The 21,820-nt window shown below is 44.0% G+C and overlaps 3 protein-coding genes across 24 annotated transcripts in view; 2 read left to right on the forward strand and 1 right to left on the reverse strand.

The window, feature by feature from the left end:
• Nucleotides 1-3,308, forward strand: part of RBL2 (RB transcriptional corepressor like 2) — a 57,003-nt gene extending 53,695 nt beyond the window's left edge. The window contains exons 22-23 of one of the 2 annotated variants that reach the window (XM_054533919.1): nucleotides 1,781-1,952; nucleotides 2,168-3,308. In XM_054533919.1, the coding sequence (XP_054389894.1) occupies nucleotides 1,781-1,951 (171 nt within the window). In that variant the 3' untranslated portion in view covers nucleotide 1,952; nucleotides 2,168-3,308. Of the gene's footprint in view, nucleotides 1-1,780 lie in introns of both variants that reach the window. The other variant, XM_054533920.2, reaches the window with a different exon arrangement.
• AKTIP (AKT interacting protein) lies at nucleotides 3,032-16,138 on the reverse strand. 17 transcript variants are annotated; one of them, XM_063717056.1, is made up of 11 exons: nucleotides 14,817-14,946; nucleotides 13,189-13,238; nucleotides 11,882-11,993; nucleotides 10,051-10,256; nucleotides 6,928-6,992; nucleotides 6,739-6,839; nucleotides 6,186-6,274; nucleotides 6,008-6,106; nucleotides 5,807-5,914; nucleotides 4,352-4,412; nucleotides 3,032-4,179 (listed from the first exon to the last, which is right to left on the reverse strand). In XM_063717056.1, the coding sequence occupies exons 3-11, from the start codon at nucleotides 11,921-11,923 to the stop codon at nucleotides 4,072-4,074; spliced, it is 879 nt and encodes a 292-aa protein (XP_063573126.1). In that variant the 5' UTR covers nucleotides 11,924-11,993; nucleotides 13,189-13,238; nucleotides 14,817-14,946; the 3' UTR covers nucleotides 3,032-4,071.
• LOC129050794 (uncharacterized) lies at nucleotides 15,151-20,733 on the forward strand. 5 transcript variants are annotated; one of them, XR_008514588.2, is made up of 3 exons: nucleotides 15,163-15,590; nucleotides 16,007-16,082; nucleotides 16,700-16,911. XR_008514588.2 is itself a non-coding variant. In XM_054533921.1 (2 exons), exons 1-2 carry the CDS (start codon nucleotides 15,189-15,191, stop codon nucleotides 16,820-16,822), a joined length of 825 nt encoding a protein of 274 aa, XP_054389896.1. In that variant the 5' UTR covers nucleotides 15,151-15,188. The 5 variants fall into 5 exon arrangements, 1 of the variants encoding a protein (XP_054389896.1); XR_008514586.2 differs by having other exon boundaries at nucleotides 16,400-16,700; XM_054533921.1 differs by lacking the exon at nucleotides 16,007-16,082 and having other exon boundaries at nucleotides 15,151-15,590; nucleotides 16,400-16,822.
• Nucleotides 20,734-21,820: the final 1,087 nt, after the last annotated feature.

The following is a 21,820-nucleotide window of genomic DNA, read 5'->3' on the forward strand; positions in this document are numbered from 1 at the left end:
ACATCAGTGGTGGTTTGGGATAGGCTGACAAGGGAGTATGAGGGATTTTTTCAGAGGAACAGTTCTATACGACTGTAGGTATTTCTAGCACAGAATTGGGAGTCTGTCCAGTAAAATGATAGCGATTATTAGACTGTTGGTTGGAGAAAGATTTGTCATCTTGATGTAATAGGTGATAGCTGAAACTTAGGGGGAGAATATTACAAAGCAAGAAGGGGGAGAATATTACAAAGCAAGTAGTAGCTTATGTCTAGAACCAATCTATAACGTACTAACATTTAGACTACTATGAGAAAATAATTATCAAATACTATACAAGATCAGTTAAGATGAATACTGATCATTAGTGATACTTGACAGAGCAGTGTCAGTGCATTGGTATGACTTGCTGAAAAATAAATTATGGTAGCATTGCTTATACACAATTAACAATGTATACAGTAAACAGTGTAAGAAATATTCAAGCAAATGGGAGACTGCAGAGATAGCAAATGCAGACCAGACTCTTAGGAAGGCAGAAAGGGGGCCAGAAAAAGAATTGAAGGAAAGCTTTCCTTAGATGCTTAAGATTTTGTGGCCAGGTGCAGTGGCTCATGCCTGTTACCCCAGCACATTAGGAGGCCAAAGCAGGAGGATTGCTTGAGCCCAGGAATTCAAGACCAGCTTGGACAACATAGTGCAACCCCATTTCTATTGTTAATTAAAAAAAAAAAAAGAAAAACACTTGTGAAGGTACATCTGTTGATAATAAAGAACACTGAGTTTCATTAAAACCCCCAAAACATTTATTACTTTAAAGAATAAAAACAAGAAGTGTCATGATAAAATATGTCTGGGATTTGTTTTAAAATAATCTGGGGAATGGAAGTGAATGAGAGTATAAATCAAACAAGGCTGGCCAAACATGCTGAAGTAGAGGAATAGGTATGTGAGGATGCATTATGCTTCTCTACTTTTGTATGTTACAATTTCCTATAATAGATATCTGTGAATTTGCTTAGTATGCTTTCTGTAAGCAACCATGGATGAAGCAGCACATGAAAAAGAATTTTAACCAACAAACTAGCAGAAAATAATGTGACAGACGATTTTTAGAGGCTTTGGAGAAACTGAATGCTAAAGGTGCTGTACAGCCAGCCAGTCTTTCTGGCATTCTGGCAGTATCTTTCTTTCTCAATTGCAGCTCCTCATCTGAGCCACTGTCCAGAAAACAATCTGAGTAACTTTCCTCAATTCTCCCAAGGATAATCCTCAATTCTCCCAAGGATAGTACCATTCTAGGTCTTACTAATTTATTACCTACAATGGATACCTTAGGGAATTAAGGCCTACTTTTCTAGTGAAATCCCAGTCGAGAATGGCTGCTAAAAACTCAGTAACATTAGACTGAAAAAAAGGGAATATTGTATAAAATTGTACTTCAAAAAAGAGAAAAAGATGTGTCTAAGTGACTGATAGCAATGTAATGCTCCATAATTGTAAAAAAAATCACAAATTTGTGAACTCACAAATTATAGAAATGTATAATTGACCTACAGGTCAAAAGTGCCTGTGGAAGAGCTTGTTAAAAATAGAACTACTCAGCCCCTTCTCAAATAGCCATCAGCCTCAGCCAGCTGAAAAGTAAAGTTGGCAGGTTATGTAACTTAGTGTTTCTTTTCTCTGTAGATGTGTTCAAACTCTTCCAGGTAAACTGCTTAACTCATTTGAGATTCTTTGACTTAATACTGAGCTATGTGCATTTGCATTTTAAAATTTTTATATCTTTTTCCCACCATAGAGACTGAGAGAAATTAATAGTATGATACGCACAGGAGAAACTCCTACTAAAAAGAGAGGAATTCTTTTGGAAGATGGAAGTGAATCACCTGCAAAAAGAATTTGCCCAGAAAATCATTCTGCCTTATTACGCCGTCTCCAAGATGTAGCTAATGACCGTGGTTCCCACTGAGGTTAGTCTCTTGTATTGAAACTTTTCACAAAATCTGTTTAGTAGCAGCCTTTAATGCATCTAGATTATGGAGCTTTTTTCCTTAATCCAGCTGATCATTTACAGCCTGTTAGTAACATGAGGGGACATTTTGGTGAGAAATGGGACTTAACTCCTTCCAGTGTCCTTAGAACATTTTAATTCATCCCAACTGTCTTTTTCTCCCCTACCATTCAGTGATTACTGTCAAGGCTGCTTAGAATCCAAACTTGGATTTTTGACTCTGGCAAAGCTTTTAGAAATACTGCAAGAAAATGATGTGTACCCAAACGTGAGCATAGGAGGCTTCTGTTGACGTACTCCAACAGAAGAAGTGTGTTTCAAGTTCAGTCCTACCTGTTTTGTGGTCAGCAATCCTCATAAAAAGCAAAACAAAAATTAGGTATTTCGTCCTAAAACACCTGGTAGGAGTGTGTGATTTTTGCATTCCTGACAAAGGAGAGCGCACCCAGGTTTGGAGGTCCTAGGTCATTAGCCCTCATCTCCCATTCCCTTTGTGCATGTCTTCCCTCTCCCCATTCGGTGTGGTGCAGTGTGAAAAGTCCTTGATTGTTCGGGTGTGCAATGTCTGAGTGAACCTGTATAAGTGGCGGCACTTTAGGGCTGTAAAATGCATGATTTTGTAATCCAGATTTTGCTGTATATTTGTGATAGCACTTTCTACAATGTGAACTTTATTAAGTACAAAACTTCCAGGCTAAACATCCAATATTTTCTTTAATGCTTTTATACTTTTTTAAATTGTTAAAGCCCCTACAGCCACCTTTTGGGAATGTTTTAAATTCTCCAGTTTTTTGTTATATAGGGATCAACCGGCTAAGAAAAGATTTTAAATCAAGTTGAATTGAGGGGATTAATATGAAAACTTATGACCTCTTCCTTTAGGAGGGAGTTATCTAAAAGAAATGTCTATTAAGGTGATATATTTAAAAATATTTTTGAGTGTTCCTGGCAGTTTAAAAAAATTGGTTGGAGAATTTAGGTTTTTATTAGTACCATAGTACCATTTATACAAAATTAGAAAATGTTATTTAACAGCTGTTGAATTATCTATACATATCTTTATTAATCACTATTGTTCCAGCAGTTTTCAAGTCAAATTAATAATCTTATTAGGGAGAAAATGCAATTGTAAATTGAATCAGTATAAACAAAGTTACTAGGTAACTTCATATTGCTCTGAGAGAAATATGGAACTTACACTGTTCAATTAGAATAGTGTTCTGCAAAAATATTTATAAAACCTCTCAAGATACTTACTGCTACTGTAATTTTATATGAAGATAAGTGTATTTTTCAATAAAGCATTTATAAATTAGCCTTTGTTTGGTTATATTGAGAAAAGGGTAGTTTCCTGCATAAATGGCAAAGGACAATCATTTATTGGTTTATTTTGTCTCTACTAAACACACTAGTCATTTATCATTTAAATACCGGACTTCATTAGAAACCGTTGTAACACTTTTTCTCCCTCCTGCCATAAAAATACAGTAAGTAATTTGCTTAAAAAAACAACACAACACTAGGAACAAGTGTTCTGGTTTCTTCTCACTCAACTAAAGACATCTCTCAGTGATTTCAGTTTGTAAATCAATCAGTAAGACAGTGCAGGCTACAAATCAGTGCAGGCTGAAGACTGAGATTCAAATGATCTTCCTCTTAAAAGTGCTGAGCTATGGAACCTGCTCTCTCTATACCTCTCCATTTCCTAACATATATACAACTGAAACCACTGATTTATAAACTATTAAGTAGTGCTGAATTCTCTCTGCTCTTATTAGTTTAAATGAATGCAACTTACCTTTAGCATTATATTCAGAAAAATACTTAAGCCTCAAGGTCCCCAATAATTTGGAGTACTGAACTAAATAACCACCCTAAGACACTTCTGACAGAAGTAATGCATTACTTAGAGACAGGTTTCCAAACCCTGCTGTTAGAACCTATGCATACATGGAAAACACTGGCAGTCAGTCATTGTTCACACAGTTTTACTCTTCAGGCAGTCCTCTGCCATTGGTCAGCTTGAACTAGGCCAGAGTCCAGCAGGAAAGTGCATGGTGCACCAGATTCACCATCTCTTAAGTTGCCACTGTTTTCTCTTCTTTACTGAAAGGCTGTACTGAGCCAGGCTTTACCCATGACAGGCCAGCAACATGAACACTTTTATTGTGCTGTTCTTCAGGCTTCTTCTAGGCACAATCAAAACAGATATTTAAAAAATTACTGGTGAGGAGATTTCAGCACTGTACAAACTTGTTTCCCAAAAAAGTTACTTGTATGTAATGAGCAGTCTCCAAATGAAGACATTTTAGAAGAGAAACAATGAGTTAGCCATTTTATAAGTAGTTATCCACTTACTTTCTGAGTCAGCATCTTTTCTCTGGCTTCATCATGTACAGAAGGATTCCATGGAGAAAAGCTTAAGGAAGAGAAAAGTATTTAAAAACTATTTGTTGGCTCACTAAATTTCTAGAACATTCATTTTGAAGTAATTAAGCTTTAAGCCAATTCCCCTAACTTAATAAAGCACAGTACTTTTTTTTATTGTTGTCGACATGTATGTTTTAGACATTATCTAATTAATTTTCTCACATAACTATCCCTCATACATGAATGATCTCATGTAAGCCTCACACCAACCCTTGAAGTACTATTATTTAAAGATTAAGAAAGCAAAGCAGAATAAAATTAATTGCTCTGGGTTACCAGAGCTAAAAAGTACGAAAGCCACGTAGTCCATCTGCTGAGTCCAAGCTCTTTTTTTGAGACTGAGTCTAGTTCTGTCACCTAGGCTGGAGTGCAGTGGTGCAATCTCGGCTCACTGCAACCTCCGCCTCCTAGATTCAGGCCATTCTCCTGCTTCAGCCTCGCTGGGACTACAGGTACCTGGAGTGCAATGCCAAGATCTTGGCTCACTGAAACTTCTGCCTCCCCAGTTCAAGCGATTCTCCTGCCTCAGCCTTCCCAAGTAGCTGGGATTACAGGCATGCACCACCCACACCCAGCTAATTTTGTATTTTGTATTTTTAATAGAGACGGGGTTTCTCCATGTTGGTCAGGCTGGTCTCAAACTCCCAACCTCGGGTGATCTCCCTGCCTTGGCCTCCCAAAGTGCTGGGATTACAAGTGTGAGCCACTGCACCTGACCAATTTTTGTATTTTTAGTAGAGATGGGGTTTGGCCATGTTGGTCAGGCTGGTCTTGAACTCCTGACCTCTTGATCCACCCACCTCAGCTTCCCAAAGTGCTGGGATTACTGGCATAAGCCACCACGCCTGGCCATGAGTTCAAGCTCTTAACAGCTATACTCCACTGCCTTCCTAAGCAGTACCAATGTTGCCAAAGAGCAAAATCACCAATTCATCCATTCCCAATACTCCTCCAGACACTGTTCCTTAAATCAAATGTCATAGTGCTTCCGGAACCCACCATTCTCACGCTATTCAGTTTCCCTCCTTTTACCACATCTGAATGTCTATGAGGGTTTGGCAGTTTAAGAGGGGCTCCAGCTAAAACTGCCAGCTGAAAAGAAGAGTCCTGACATGTGAATGAATAAATATATCACAAGGATCCCTGGGAAACCAAAGTCACCAGAGAATGTGCTGTAAGCACAGCCTGTCAGATGTGAAGCTTTCTGTTTAAGAGAAGAGCCTCAGAGGCATCAGAAATCGAGTTGGCACCAAGTTATAAAGGCTGTTGGCTAACAGCTTATGCATGTGCCTTTTTAAATCCCTATTCTGAGACCACCTGGAGAAAGGAAGCAGCGTATTGGAAAGGACAGTGGACAGTTCATTTGGGGGATGCACCACTTACCTAATTGCATAGGGGTCTTCTATTTTAGGTTGGTCAAACAAACGAGCAGTGCACACCTGAACACTGTCAACAACTTTACTTTTAAAAAGCTGAATATCTTTTTCATACCTGTGTTAAAAGTTTAAGTCAAAAAGTTACTAACTTAATCTACTTAGCTGCATCTTCAAATTTATTTTAAATAACAAAGCAAAAGTTACATACAGTACTGCAGCCTCTGGGTTCAGGGGGCTTGCTGTATCAATCTTGTAGAAAACTCTCCTTGCATACATTAATACCTGCCAAATATGATTATGGTTCCGCCTAAAGGGAAACACGGCGTGATTACCGAGGCGTCCTCTTGCTGTATTATGTCATTAAAAGAAACACTTTATTTACTTACCTCCATTTTGCAAATGCTCTCTTCACATCCAGCTCACCTGAGGTGGGATCAACTAGCGGGTGAAAGACAGGAATATCGAACACCAAGCGCTGTATTTAAACAGAGAGAGACATGTCCTTTAATGGAAGCAGTGGCGCTTATGAGACCCATAGGAATCGTGATAAAAAGCTTCAGGACAAGGCAGTCACATTATTTAAAGCTAAAGAGCTGCCTCAGGAGGGCTACTTAACTACTTTTACCATTTTCCTGAAAAACTAAATTTTGCAATGAAGCGGGGAAAACTCCCTCTCCTCCACTAGAGCCTGAGGGCCACCATTCACCTGGTGAGTGCTGCAGGATGGCAGGCAGCAGCCTCCCTTGCAGACCCTGAGCAGAGAAACAAAGCTCTGATGGCATGCTGGAAGCTGCTGCAAAGCACAGAAGTCCCCCTGGACAACTACTGGGTAGATAAATCATAAAGGTACCAGGTCAGGAAAAGAACCAGGAAAGCTGTAAGCCCTTTCAGCCCTTCTCGCTGATCCACAAATGAAGCCAGACTGTGTCTCCAACTTACTGGACAGTCACCATCTGGATAGTTATCAGGGATGTAAACTGTAAACTTAAATACGCCATCTTGGTAGAGTCCATGCCGTATGAATATTACTCCAAACCACACTGTAGGAAAAAATAAAAGAGTTAAGGCCTAAATTTGTGTGGGAGGAACTAAATGTGTCCATAAATTAAGAGTGAATCCTCATCTTACTTAATGCAGAGCGATAAGATGGCTGCACATAGACGCCTGGTAGCTTCTGCTTCACAACCAAGGTACTACAACAAAAGCAGAATAACTTGTGTGGATACAAATGACACATGCAGATCAAACCACCCCACATTCACTTTGAGACAATGAATGGCCCCCTCAAGGGGCAGCTGATGCCCAAAACCTGCAAGCCAAGTTCTCACAATCTCTCACCTGACACGACTCAGAGCCCCAGCCCTGACCGCTGCCCACTACCGGCCTCATAGCAGCAGCTCACAGAGAAACCAGCAGGCCAGGCCAGCAGGGGCCCCACAGTGAGAACTAAAGCCAAACAGGAATAAATGAAGAATCAAGTTTCCTCCCAGAAATTCGCTCTTCCAAAACATCATCTTGGAAACCAGCCTATAGGTAATTCTGAATAGTGCAACCTGAGGTAAGTTCTGTACAGCTGAGGCCAATGAAAGTATTTGTAAAATTATGCTTTTGTGACTGGATGATCATTCAAAAACTTTTAAAATACAATGTTAGGTAAATTAAGATTTCTTGGAATTGGGTCACAGAGTTGTCATTTTACATTTTAATCACAAGATCCCACAGCAGAAGGCAATGTTCAGACTCGCAGTACTGCCTGGGGAGGGCAAGCATCCTTGTGTGGCTCTCACACGCCCTGCTCTCAAATGGACACCCTGATGCAGACACCTGAACTCTGTGGGCCTTGCCAGGGAATGGGAAACTGAGTGCTGAAAACTAAGAAACGACAAGCGTATTGACACAAAGGCCACACTGGTTCTTCCAGGACCCAGTTACCCACCCACAGCCATTCTGATCACATTAACCTGCCAATCCTGGATTCTATCAAGAACTAGTTTATCAGGCCTTAAGTTTATCATTTTTATTACCTACTTGCCATTCACTTACTTTTAATCATTTTTGAGTTATTATCTGGTCCATTTTTAAGTTGCTAAAATTCAGCATGTCAATAGCAACATGGCTGGCAGATATCTACTACAGTGAAGTTTGCCAGAAAAGGCAGTTCTAATACAGATTTAATCACCCCAATAGAGGCCTGTCCAACTCACTGCCCAGCCTCAAACACAAGGCCTCCATTATACAGCCAAAGGGGCCATTACTACCAAATCACACCCAGGCTTTGTATACAGTTAAAAAGTTACACTGGGGCCTCAGACCCTCTGACCATTACAACATTAATACATTGAGGGAGGGGTCAAGGATGCTCTTTTTTTTTTTTTTTTTGGTTTAAAAAAAAAAAAAAAGATGAGGTCTCATAGGCTGTCCGCGATGGCTCATGCTGGTAATCTCAGCCTTTTGGGAGGCCGAGGCAGGCAGATCACTTGAGGTCAGGAGTTCGAGACCAGCCTGGCCAACATGGTGAAACCCAGTCTCTACTAAAACTACAAAAATTAGCTGGGCGTGGTGGCGCACACCTGTAGTTCCAGCTACTCCAGAGGCCGAAGCAGGAGAATCAGAGGCAGAGGCTCTGAGGAGGCAGAGGCTGCAGTAAGCTGAGATTGTGCCACTGCACCCCAGCCTGGGTGACACAGTGAGACTCCATCTCAAAAAAAAGAAAAAAAGATGAGGTCTCACTATATGGGCTACACTTGTCTCACATTCCAGAGCTCAAGTGATCCTCCCACCTCAGCCTCCTGAGTAGCTGGGACTATAGGTCTGCAGCTGGGAAATTTTTAATTTTTTTCTTTAGAGACGGGGTCACTCTATTGCCCAGGCCGGTCTTGAACTCCTGGGTTCCAGTGATCCTCCTGCGTCAGTCTCCCAAGTAGCTGGGATTACAGGCATAAGCCACTGTGCCTGGCTCAAGGATGCTTTTAAAATAACTGTATACAAAGGAATTTTTAAATGATGGAAATTAAGAATTCTCCAAACTTTCTGTCCTTTTAACAAATTCTCAAATGAAATGCCATCTGCATCTGTGCAGTGCTGGAGCCCCCGTGTGTGCCAGGCACCACAGGGTCGCTGCCAGCACTCCGCACCCTGCTTGGCTTCCTGCACTCCACAACCAGGTGCAACTGCAGCCCAGCTGCAGACCTCAGTGACCAGTCAGCATCTTCCTTACATGGAGCCCACATATTTGTCTCTTCCCTAGAATTGCTAAGTCCTGCCTTTGGGGGGTCACATAGAATAAGATCCTTCCTTGTGACAGACCTTCAAATATATTAAGACAACTTTAATACGTGCTTAAGCTGTCTCTTCTCCAAGAAAACTTCTCCAGTTCCTTCAAATGTTGATCCCTAAGGTCTGGCCTTCCTGGTCCCTCCCTGCTAGGCCTTCTCCTCCATCTGTCAGGAGGCTGCCTACAAGGCGACAACCAAATGGAGCACCACCCTCCAGATGGGTCTGACCCAAGAAGGCAGAGACAGCCACTCTCCCACTGTCCTACTCTCTAGAAAAACCTCCAGGAGGCAAATTCCTTACTTCACATAAACAAAGCTAAATTTATTAAGTTCCTAATCTACTGTAGGTTCTTTGAGACGGAGTTTTGCTTTGTCGCCCTGGCTGGAGTGCAATGGCGCAATCTCGCCTCACTGCAACCTCCACCTCCCGACTTCAAGCAATTCTCTGCCTCAGCCTCCCGAGTAGCTGGGATTACAGGCGCCTGCCATCAAACCTGGCTAATTTTTGTATTTTTAGTAGAGACGGGGTTTCACCATCTTGGCCAGGCTGGTCTTGAACTCCTGAACCTCATGATCCAACTGCCTGGGCCTCCCAAAGTGCTGGGATTATAGCGTGAGCTGCCATGCCCGGCCAAGCTACTGTAGGTTCTTAATAAACCTTAGTTTCTTCCTTTTGTTACTCTCCAAAACAGACATGGAAATTAAAGTACCCTCTGCCTTTAAATCTTATTCACCGGAGCTCTAAAGAATCTTTAAGAGAGGCTATTTTTATATCTCTACCTAGGTCTTGGTTAAGAAACATTTTATCACCAGCAATAGCCTACAGTTTTATATTTATTAAGTCTGATACTGGAAAGGGACAGGTTTGAGCTTTGAGATTAAATGTCTGCCCTTTACTGCATCCATCAGAATAAATTTCATTCTTCACTTTAAAGGATCATTCCTAATTTAACCAAATAGTTTGTTAAAGACTTACAATTCTGCAAGAAGAGAGTATTCCAGGTAGAAGGGTCCATAGGACGCATGCGTGCCATTTGTTGACTGTGCTGCTGGGGCAGGAGATGTAGGCTTAGTTATGGGCAAAGCATTTTTGGGAATAGAAGGCAGCTGTTTCTTTGGTGCAGTTCGTGGAGGACTGGTTTTCACGTCCCCTGTTAATGTCTTCTCTTCACCTTCAGATCGCTATACAAGATGAAGTTGTAAGAATATCTGTTAGGATGATTGTCAAATCACAAGGGTACATTATTAGCTCCATGGCCTAAACGCTGCAATTACTCCTTTACGAGCACATTCTAACGCCATGACCAAGATGACTAGAAAGTCCTTTGGGCAGGCAGGCCATAGAAAGAGAAGACACACCTGAAGTAAGATCAAAGCATTAGAGAAACTCTTTCATATAGGGAAACTCGTCCTGTAAGGATGATACAATCAGTGTGTACAGGATTAACTGAAACACAGAAAGAAATGTTTTTTCCTAGTGGCCCCAAAAAGAGGGCAAGGGGTTACTAAGCAATTAGACAACTGTACAAGGCTAGAAAAGTCCCCCAGCACTTAGATGCTACAGAAGGTTAGGTGCTAAGAAGCTCAAAATAGTGTGGATAACTGAAATTAGTCACTGCCTGTTAGCACTTGGGTTAGAAACAAAGAATGAAGCTATTCTCTCACTTGCCTGGGTCTGATTTTGATTTGTCCCTACTGGGTATGTTTCAACATTTCAAATATCACCAGCATAAACCGTCATCCTTCGTCAAAGACAAAGGTCCACATGAGTCAGGGACTAAACTACCATCTCATAGGTACTTCCTTGGCGCAAGTACAACCAAGCGCTGTTTAATTAGCTATATAAAAACATGTATATCATATGCATTGCTCCAGTGATGGGGGCATCTAAAGGCCCTGACTTCAGCACAATACAATATGCCAATGTAGCAAAACTAAACTTGTACCCCATTACTATATACAAGTAAGGAAGAGATGTCATGTATACAGAAAAATAGTAATAGTGGTGTTTGTTCTCCTAGAGGTGAGATTATGGTTTTTCTTTTTTTTTTTTTCTTTTTGAGATGGAGTCTCGCTCTGTTGCCCAGGCTGGAGTGCAGTGGCGCGATCTCAGCTCACTGCAAGCAAGCTCTGCCTCCTGGGTTGACGCCACTCTCCTGCCTCAGCCTCCTGAGAAGCTGGGACGACAGGCGCCCACCACCATGCCCAGCTAATTTTTTTGTATATTTAGTAGAGACGGGGTTTCACCGTGTTAGTCAGGATGGTCTCGATCTCCTGACCTCGTGATCTGCCCGCCTCGGCCTCTCAAAGTGCTGGGGATTACAGGCATGAGGCCACCGTGCCCAGCTGGTTTTTATTTTCTTATTGTTTGCCTATTTTAACCTTTCCTAAAATGAAAATATATTTTTTAAAAAATCATTTTATTTAGAAAAATTAAATTAGTGCCCCTCAAGTCTGACTTAATGATATTAGACTAGCCTTTCCCACAGCTGTTCTAACCGTAGAACCTTGAAGTTTAGTAGAAAACTACAATATGTTACAAATTTCATCATGTGTAAATATAACCTAAATCATCTTAGAATTGTGATGACCAGAACGATTTCTATTTGAGATGCAATCCTAGTCTCAGAAACAGACTTCAACCAACAAAATAATTATTTCTCAAGAGTAAACCCTTAACTAGAAAAACCAGGTAATTTTGTCAAGATTACAGGTGACCATGACAGATTATTTTAGCCTTCATTCTGACCCTGTTTTCAGACACAGAAGCAAATGGTTTCCTTACAGAATTTATCAACTATACCTACTTTGCGTACAGAGCTTGTAGACATGCTCCAGAAAGGGTTCATAACGTGTATTCCAAACAAAGAAATTCAGTGGTGTATCATCCAAATCTTCTGTCTTCGGCATTCACTTTACCTTAAAACAAGATGGGAAAACATAGAAACATGCCAACGCCAACAGTTCAGACTTTTTTTTTTTTTTTAGATGGAGTCTCACTCTGTTGCCCAGGCTAGAGTGCAGTGGTGTGATCTCGGCTCACTGCAACCTCCACCTCCTGGGTCAAGCGATTCTCCTGCCTCAGCCTCCTGAGTAGCTGGGATTACAGGTGCCTGCCACCATGCCCAGCTAAGTTTTGTATTTTTAGTAGAGACAGGGTTTCACCATGTTGGCCAGGCTGGTCTCGAACTCCTAACTTCAAGTGATCCACCTGCCTCAGCCTCCCAAAGTGCTGGGATTACAGGCATGAGCCACCACGCCCGGCCAACAGTTAAGACTTCTGAAATGATGAATAACTAATTATGACACCCCGGATATACAATATAATGTTATATAACAAGGGGTTATAAAAACCTAGGAAAGGGTGTTCAGGCATCTTCAGAAATAATTTCCTTCTATACCCACTTCCTTTTCTGGTTCTAATTTCTTTCACACTTAGATGTCTATAAGAATCTGTGCACCAGGTCCCTTGGCCAGGATTCATATTACTCAGTGACACAGATGAGCTTTGGTGCCAGAAATTCAGAAGATACGGACAACAGTTGTTACTAGCATATCTCGGCATTTAACTAACAGGAAAGCCAGACTCAGAATGCACTGTACCCACATACACAAAAGTTGTATCACTGTTCCCAGGGTTATGGGAACAAACAATAGATACAAGGAGGCTGATTTAAGCGCTGCCTCAACTCACTTGAGTACAAAATGATTCCTCCAGCAAAGTATTAGCCAAAGAAATAAGAGAAAACAGGAAGGCAGAGCACAAGTATGTCACTAAGACGACAGAAGTAGTTACCTGAGTCCTGTCAGTGCCACCCCCCAATAAACTGCCTTCTACAACTTCGAAACATATAGAAACTGCAGGATCATGTACTTAAGGAACTGCCAAGCAATCCAGACAAATGCAACAGAGGCACGCAAGAGAGACATTTCACAAGTACAGATCTTCCAGCCGAAGCTTCAAGTCGTGGATTATGAAAGCATGTCTCAAAGGTCATAAAGTCAGTGGGTCATTTACTAAAAATACAAAGAAGCAAAGGAAAAGCAGCCAAGCCCAGCTGTAAGAACAGCAACTTCCCTGCCCTGGTATTTCCCCCCTCCCAGGCTCTGTTACCTTTAAAGCAGAGCTCCTTCTCTGAATTCCTACTTGCACCAATCAAATGGCTGAAAGTGAAAAGCGTCAAAACTAAGCAACGTTTTCCTAATTTCTTAAACACATCATGAGCAAACCCTGTACTAAATGTCCCCAATCAACAATAATTTGTCTTCTCTGACGAGCTTGTGACATCCAGGGACGTACCCAACCCAGGTCATCCATACCTTGCCAGTGCCTATTACTGCTGTTTTGTTTTCCAAGAGAAAATGCCACCCAGTAATTAAATCAGAGGAATGAAGATCCTGGCTCTTCTACTAGCATGGATAACATGCAATAAGTAACAACAGTTCTCTGCAAATCTGCCTTTAAAGGTGAGTATGACACACTGAATATACTTGGGATATCAAAAATGTGCGGGGGCATGTTCCTGTTTGGCTCAAATGAAGACACTGATTTTCAGATCTAGCAGTAATGTGCAGCACCCCAGTGTCCTCTAGGACACACCTAACACGGGACCCGATCCCTTGGGACACAGTGGTGTGCTCCACCACATACATTTAATGGGTTGGTGCAAACCTGTAAAGTCTCTTAAAGGTCTAACGCGTTAGGATTCTCTTTAAGAATCCAATAAATTTTGTCCCCAGTTCTGCCTGTCATTAAACAGGACGTATTGTCTTCTGCTGCCTAACTTTGCTATGGATCTTTTAATCCAATGTTTCCAGCAGCAACATAATCACGAGAAACTGTAACACACTTTTCAGGGTCTAGTCTAGGACAAGCACAGCATACATGTTCTGAGAGGAATGACATAGATGGAAGCAAGACATGTTACATCCTTCTCACTTGGAAACAATTTTAGAATTTCTGCCTGTTTGGCCACGGCTGCATTCCTTTACATCACCCAGCTGAGGAGTCTGGGTCTTCAGCCTGTGCGAATGACAGTGCGTGGCAGAGCTAAAACTAGGCTAAAACATGAGTGCTGCCGTTACTCTACATGCCACAGCGCACTCACATCACCCCGAATCGGACTTAAGAAATTACACGTTAAGAGGAGATAGAGCAGGGGCCAGAAAAAAAAAGATGAAAACGGCCCGGGCCAGGCTCGCTGGGGACAGCCGGGACCCGCGGCGGCCTCGGACCAGCACCCTCACCGCGGGCAGAAACCCGCCTCTGAGCACTCAGGGAATCTGGACAAACCTGTCTCGAGGTGATGCAAGGCGGGCGCCCTGTCCTGGCCTCGCAGCTAGCTCGATGCTGGCCCGGGAGCCGCGGACCCCTCCAGTACGGGGGCTCTGGGGCCCGGCGACGCCCCCTTAACCAGAGCTCGGGGTCGAGACCCGGCCGGGGAGGGCGGGCACGGGCCGGGGCGAGCCAGCTGTGCCCCCCTCTCTCCCTCGGGCCGGGCCGGCCCAGCTCGAGCCGCAGTCCCCAGCAGCGGTCCCGGGCTGCGAGGCGGCCAGGGCAGCAGGTGCCTGCAAACGCGCACAGGTGCCCGGCCCCGCCTCCGTGTCCCACTGCGGCCGCCGTCGCCGAGTCGCGAGCGCCTAGAAAGATGGACAAATGCCGGGCCCGTGGAGGCTGGCGGCCAGATTTACAGACACCTCAGCTCTCGCGTACCCACCAGCCTGCCGGGCAGTAAGCCTCACCCCAGTGCCTTCAATGCAGAGCTCCTGGCTGCCAAGCGCCGTCGCCACCCGACAGCATCTCCGGCCGCAGCGCCAGCCCTGCCCCTGCTTGGTCCCCGCCCCGACCCACCCCACCCTGCCCTGCCCTCGGCAGCGGGCTCCGCCCCCCTGCTGCACGATCCTGGGGCCCGAGGCTTCCGCCTTGCCTCCCGGCGCCAACTGGCTCTCACACCTGCCAGTCAAAGACGTTCTTCCGGGAGCGTTGGGAAGACCACACTTGGTCCTGCAAATCAAATCACCCCGGTTTGGGTGGGACTGCACTTGACCCTCCCCTTACGTAACAGCGCCTGGGACGGCCTGTCAGTTCTGGAAGTATCGGCCCCCCGGGGAGGGATGGGGCAGAGACAAACAAGCGCCGGGTCACAATTGGCCAGGGCGTCTGCCAGTCACCGCGGAGACCTTCCCGGAGGTTTATTCGCGCAGGCCACAGCGCAACCGCCATGCACAGGGGCTGGGGCACAGGCTAGCGTCTGCGAGCCAAGCTTTTGGGGAGGGCCGGGCCGCGCGACTGCCCCGTGGCTCCCAGTGCAGGGTCCTACTGCGTGGGGCGGCGCTGCGAGGCTCGAGGCCGCCACGTCGGGCCCACAGGGTACCAGGGGTCAGAAGGACACTTGGCATGGCGTCAAGAAACGCCCGTTCTCTCCATCAATGCAGGAGCTGAAGGCTGGAGCTGAAGGGAGCTCAGCTCCAAGTCGGCCCTGGGCACTAGAGCAGCCAGAGGAGCTTTGTAAATCTGTACGTGGCGGCCCCGACCTGCAGCATCCGAGTGGGGGCCGGGGGCTGGGGGGAGGGGGGAGGCTGAGGACCAGGAATCCACATTTGCCACAGTTCCTCTGCTGATTCTGGCGCACACTGAAGTTGGAGAACCTCTCCGCATGGCAACATAGTTCCTGGTCATTTTTTTTTTTTTTAACTCACACGCTCTCATTTGGACCTCCCGTCTCCTTTCCCATGGAGGTCTCTCTCTGGCCTAATTTTGTGACCGCTGCCAGCGGCTTTCCAGGCTTGTTCTTACCAACGGTGCCTCCCCGTGGTTAGTCCCTCCAATCTCCGCACTCCACTTCCACACTTGCGCGAAAGCCCTCTCCCCGCAAGCCCCTGCCCCTTTTCTAGACACCAGAGGCACTGACCTGTCTGTGACACCGCCTCAGTGTCTTACACTCAGAAGAGAAGCCGCATTCTCTGGCCGGGTTGTTTGGTCCATTTTTGGTTGCCTCTGAGATTCTGGTAAGTGACTTATTAAAGGTCAGGAAGCCAAATTCTAATGTTAATCCCAAGGGTTGGTTCTGAAACCCAGCTTCCTCCCCCAGCTGAAAACACTTCTGAGCCACTTCCTTTTGTCCACTTAGGACACATTTAGGAATGTTATAATGCCTTTTAATACGAGTCTTAATACAGAAAGGCAGGCAAGCAGGAAATCCTTTTTTCAGGCCACAGGTGGTGTCCTTTGGCACCTCTGTGGCCCATTTCCTCCCAATCTTCTTTGAAGCTCATTATCCTCTGCAAAGCTTTTTTTCTGCTTTCCTCCTTTCCCCAACCTTCAGTTTTCACCGAGGACCCACATAGGTATTTCTCCAGCTCTCATCTATCCACTGAGCTTCCAATGCATGTCATCAACTGCGTACTTGGCACCGGATGCCTCAGACGCACACCAGCATCAACTCAAACCGGCTTACTTAGCAAGGGGATTTCTCTCCCATGGGAGGATTGTCTCCAGAGGTGGTGCCCTGGTCTTCAGGCTCTGCTTTCCTTGCAGCCCCCTGGAATTGCACTTTCAGGTTGGTAGCAAGATGGCTGCGGCACACCCAGGATCTCACAAAATTAAAAGTATCCCTTTCTTCCAGTGGTCCCTTTTGAAATACATGAATACCTTTCCCAGAAGCTCTGCAGAAGAAATGCCTGCAGGTTTCAACGGCCAGAAAAAAGTCTCTGGCCACAACAAAACCAGTCAACAGCAAGTGGAATGAGTCTGCCATCATCAGCTTGGGCTGAGATTTTCCCTGGATCTCTGCCTGGACTTTAGGCAGAGGAGAGCCACGATCAGATTCGTATTTTGAAAACATCACTTCGTGTGGAAAACAGATTGTAGGGGCACAAGGGTCACGGGGCAGTTGAGAAACCTTGGCAGTAGTTCAGGCAACAGACAATCGCATGAATTTGAAGGTAGAGATGGAGAATTGAATGAGTTCCAGAGATGTTTAAGACGGGATGATATAGTTTGGGTATGGTTTGACCCTTCCAAACCTCATGTTGAAATGTGACCCCCAGTGTTGAAAGTGGGACCTGGTGGGAGTACTTGGGGCATGGGGGCTGATACCTCATGAAAGGCTTGGTGCTGTCCTGGCAGTAGTGAGTTCTTGGCAGTAGTGAGTGAGTTCTATTAGTTCCCGAGAGAACTGATTGTTAAAAAGAGCCTGTCACCTTCTCCTCCCCTGAGCCCTGCTTTCTCTCTTGCCAAATGATTCCTGCTGGCCTCTCCCTCTGCCATGAATGGAAGCTTCCTGAGGTCCTTACCAGAAGATGCTGGTGCCATGCTTCTTATACTAATATACTTAGTTGCCTCTGTCTTCCCTTTGACATATATTTATTGCATACTGATGACATCTAGGCTTTAAATGCTGGGGAGGTGATAGAGAACAAAACAGACATTGTTCCTCCTCATGGAGCTAAGGGAGATAGATGCTAATCAAGTCATCTCCCAAATCAATGGCTAATTGCCCCAAGGAAGTGGACAATGAGCCAAATAAACCTCTTTTTAAAAATAAATGACCCAGCCTCAGGTATTCCTTTATAGCAACACTGATGGATTCATACAGGTGGGATGAACAGAGCTTGGCCGTGGACTAGGTATGGGGGATGAAGAGGCAGATATGGCTGACACCTAGATTTTTAGCATGAGCTACAGGATGGAGGGTGAGGCCATTCACTGAGGTGAGAAACAGTGAACCACAAGCAGGTTTGGGACAGTGGGAAATGGGAAAATCTGGGTTCTGTTTTGGGTAGGTATGTTTGGGGTGTTTCTGTAAGCACTGTTGCCTGTGTACCTGATACCCACTTCTCCCTTTTTCATTGCTGACAGAACCTCCATTTTCTTGAGGAATTTAAGCCCTTCAGTGGTTCCCCATTGGGCAAAGACCAAACTCCTCACCATGGCTGTGGTCCAGCCCCAGGTGGCCACAGACTCCAGCCACTCTGACATTCTTCCAGTTCCTTGGAAGGGGGAGATGCTGTCCTACCTGCCCTGCCACAAAAGGGGCCTTTGCAGTGAATGTTCCCTTTGCCTGGCTCATTCTCTTCAAACCCCTACACAGATCTCAGCTCTAACACGACTTCCTTGGGGGCAATTTGCTGTTGATTTGGGAGATTATTGGTGTCTGTCTCCCACACTGTAAGCTCCTGAAGAGGAACCATTTTTTCGCTTTCTATTGTGTCCCCGGCACCCAAAAGCTAGATGTTGTAGGCATGCAATAAATATTTGCCAAATGAAGGACAAGAAACAAAAGTACATTTGAAACACCAACCTGCACGCCCACAGGTCTGCACCAAGAAAGCAACTCATTATGGAAATCAGGATGATTTATTCAAAGGGAAATGAGGAGGTGGCCTCAAGGTACCATTTCTTTAAGACTAAAACAAAGTGCTGAGAAAAATCTCAATGGACCCAAAACCTTACCTATAAAACATTTTCAATCGCTTCATATTACATTTCCTATTCTAAATTTTTGAAGCATATTTGATATATTTGCACCAAAAGGTTCTTTTTGCATCCAGACTTAATAGATATGTGATCTCTGAGTATTCAGGACTTCTGCTCATGTTCTAATCGGCAAAATATTCCCTGAATCATACATCTTTTGGACTCTGGAAAAGTAATTGTACAAAGCTGTTTAGATCACTGACTTACTATTAAAGACCTTCACAGAAAGAAGGAAAGGATAAAATGATGAAGGTTAGTTAAAATGCATATGTTTTATACACAGGCACACATATAAGCCAATGTTTTTAGCGCAATCCATTTGCCCCCAAGTCCTTTTCTGAAAAGTAGATTCCTGCATACATGTCACTGATTACATATACTGTTCAAAATATGGGAGGATGATCTAGCTATGCATATTAATGTCTTTGAAAAAATATGATTAGCACATGAAAGCCATGACTTTATGGGTAATAATGTTTAGGATGAGACCAAAGTAGGCATTTAATGTTTTTTTTTTTTTTAAGTAAATGGATTTAAGGGAGGAGATCAGATAATTGTCCTATAGTTAATAATGATCCTCAGACAAGACAAATCACAAATTTTTAAGAATTAGTGAAGGTTTAGAAATACTGCTATAGACGGATGATGTGGCTTTTTTCCTTTCCATATCCTCATCGAGCGATACAGTTCTTGCTTATAACATCATAAATGTGCTTCCAGTTTTTGGTTGCATCACGTTTTCCTCCCTGCCCCATTACCCATAACTCCCATCCCTGAGTAAGTGGGTGCGTGGGTGGAGGAATGAATTTTACAGACAGACTACAACATTTCAAAATGAAATCAGGGTAGCTGATGGACCACTGCGAATATTTATGTCTTAAGGAAAAGCAACCAATATATGATATTGCTGCTCATTCAGGGCTGAAGAGAACTGATTTCCTTTTATAATCAAACAGCATTTTTAACATGGTCTGACACCGCAAATAACCCCCACTCCCTCAGCACGCTGATGACTATACCCACAGCCATAAGAGCAATGTTCTCTTTGAATCAGTTTATCTTTGGGAAACCACCTCACTCTGTGGTTTCAAAGCATTTGGAATGATGATAAAAGCTTGAGTTAGTTTTATCTAGAGTGGCACACTCAGAAAACCAAAGAGAGAGAAAGCAATACTCATTCAGGGAAGGGTACTATTCCAGGCACAGAAACCTTTTCTTTCTTGCAATAGGTAAATGGTGATTCCGTGAAAGATAGGGAAGCTCAGTGATCTTGAGAGTCACCCACCCAAAGCAAATGACACCGTGACCATCATTTATTCTAATATTTTACTATAAAAATGTTCAGTCATACCGAAAAGTAGAGGACAACAAACTCCCTTACACTCACCGTCTAGATTCAACAACGTTAATGTTTTGCCGTATTTCATCTATTATTTTTCCTCCTGAGTCATTTAATAATAAGTTGCTGTCATCATGCCCTTCACTCCTTAGTGCTTCCCAGGGTGTTTCTCTTCAGAGCAAGGACATTCCCTTACAGAACTACACTGCCACAGCCACCCCTAAAAAAATTCACTCCACATTCCTAGACTTTGTATGCTTTTTTTTTGTTTTTTGAGACACAATCTTGCTCTGTTGCCCTTGCTAGAGTGCAGTGTCTCACTGCAACCTCAGCATACTGGGCTCAAGCAATCCTCCCCCACCTTAGCTTCCCAAGTAACTGGGACTACAGGTGCATACCACCACACCAGGCTGACTTTTGTATTTTTTCGTAGAGACAGGGATGTGCCCTGTTGGCCAGGCTGGTCTCAAAATATGCTGACTTCGGCCTCCCAAAGTGCTGGGATTACAGGCCTGAGCCACTGCACCTAGGCTTCAGACCTATTAAAATTGCCCTAATTGTCACACACCAAGAAAACACTTTTATGGTTAAGGACGGAATGTTTATCTCTTCAAAATTTATATGTTAAAAACGTAATAACTAATGTAATGGTATTTGGAGGTGAAGCCTTTTGGAGATGACTGGGTCATGAGTTAGTCATACATGGGATTTGTGCCCTTATAAAAGGGACCCCAGAGAGCGATCTTCCTTCTTCCACCACATGAGGACACAGTGAGAAGATGCTATCCCTGAAGAAGCAAGAACTCACCAGACTCCTAAACTGCCAGCACCTTGCTCTCAGACTTCCCAGCCTCCAGGACTATGAGAAATAAATTTCTGCTGTTTATAAGCTGCCTAGTTTATGGTATTTTGTTATAGCAGTCCAAACAGACTAAGACAGTTATTTTTCTAAACCAGGATTCAATCAAGATTTAGTCATTGCATTTGGTTATATCCCTTTAATCTCTAGTCTAGAACAGCCCTCCCACCTTTTTCCCCCCAATAATATTGACAATTTGAACCAGTCAACAGATCAGAGCATTCTGCATTTTGGATTTGGCTGTTTTCTTGTGATGTTTAACTTGATCCTCTATCCTTGTATTTCTTATAAACTGTCAGGTGTGAAGGCTTGATTGGATTCGTCATTTTTGGCAGGAGTGCTTCATGGGTGAGAAGCTTATTGTGGCTCCTCGAGCTGTCTACAGGGTCTCCCTTTGTCCTCCAGGATAAAGTGCAGTGTTGCAGTCATAGCTCACTGCAATGTCAAACTCCTGGGCTCAAGCAATCCTCTTGCCACAGCCTTCTGAGTAGCTGGGACCACAGGTGTGTACCACCACCTCACCCAGCTAATTTTTTTTCTTTCTTTTTTTTTTTTTTTTTTTTTTTTTGTAGAGATAGGGGCCTTACCATGTTGCCCAGGTTGGTTTCAAACTCCAGGCCTCAAGCCATCTTCCTGTATTGGCCTCCCAAAGTGCTGGGGTTACAGGTGTGAGCCATCGTGCCTGGCTGGAGCCACTGATTTAGTAAGAATTGCATCCTAATGGTTTTGCATGAACCAACGATTAAAAACAGAAATGTAGTCTGCTAAGAAAAGTTACCTGAATATCTGGAACTGTACAATAATGAGCAAATAATGAGGCTTCCAGGAGAGTATTAGGGTCATTCCTACTTCCCACTTAAAGACTGACTTCCTGTCAATAACTTTGTTATTATGAATGTCGAGTCCATAACAGACTTATTCTCGTGGCCCTTGCTGCCTACTTCATGCTAGCTAAGTCGAATCCAGTTTTAAAATACGCCGGATGCAGTGCAGGAGACACCAAGTGGCGAACTGCGGTTGCAGTGCTGCTGAACTTTAGTGAGGGAAGCCCCGGCCCGGGTGGGTGGTTA

Source organism: Pongo abelii, chromosome 18 (genome assembly GCF_028885655.2).
Source record: "Pongo abelii isolate AG06213 chromosome 18, NHGRI_mPonAbe1-v2.0_pri, whole genome shotgun sequence".
NCBI lineage: Eukaryota > Metazoa > Chordata > Mammalia > Primates > Hominidae > Pongo > Pongo abelii.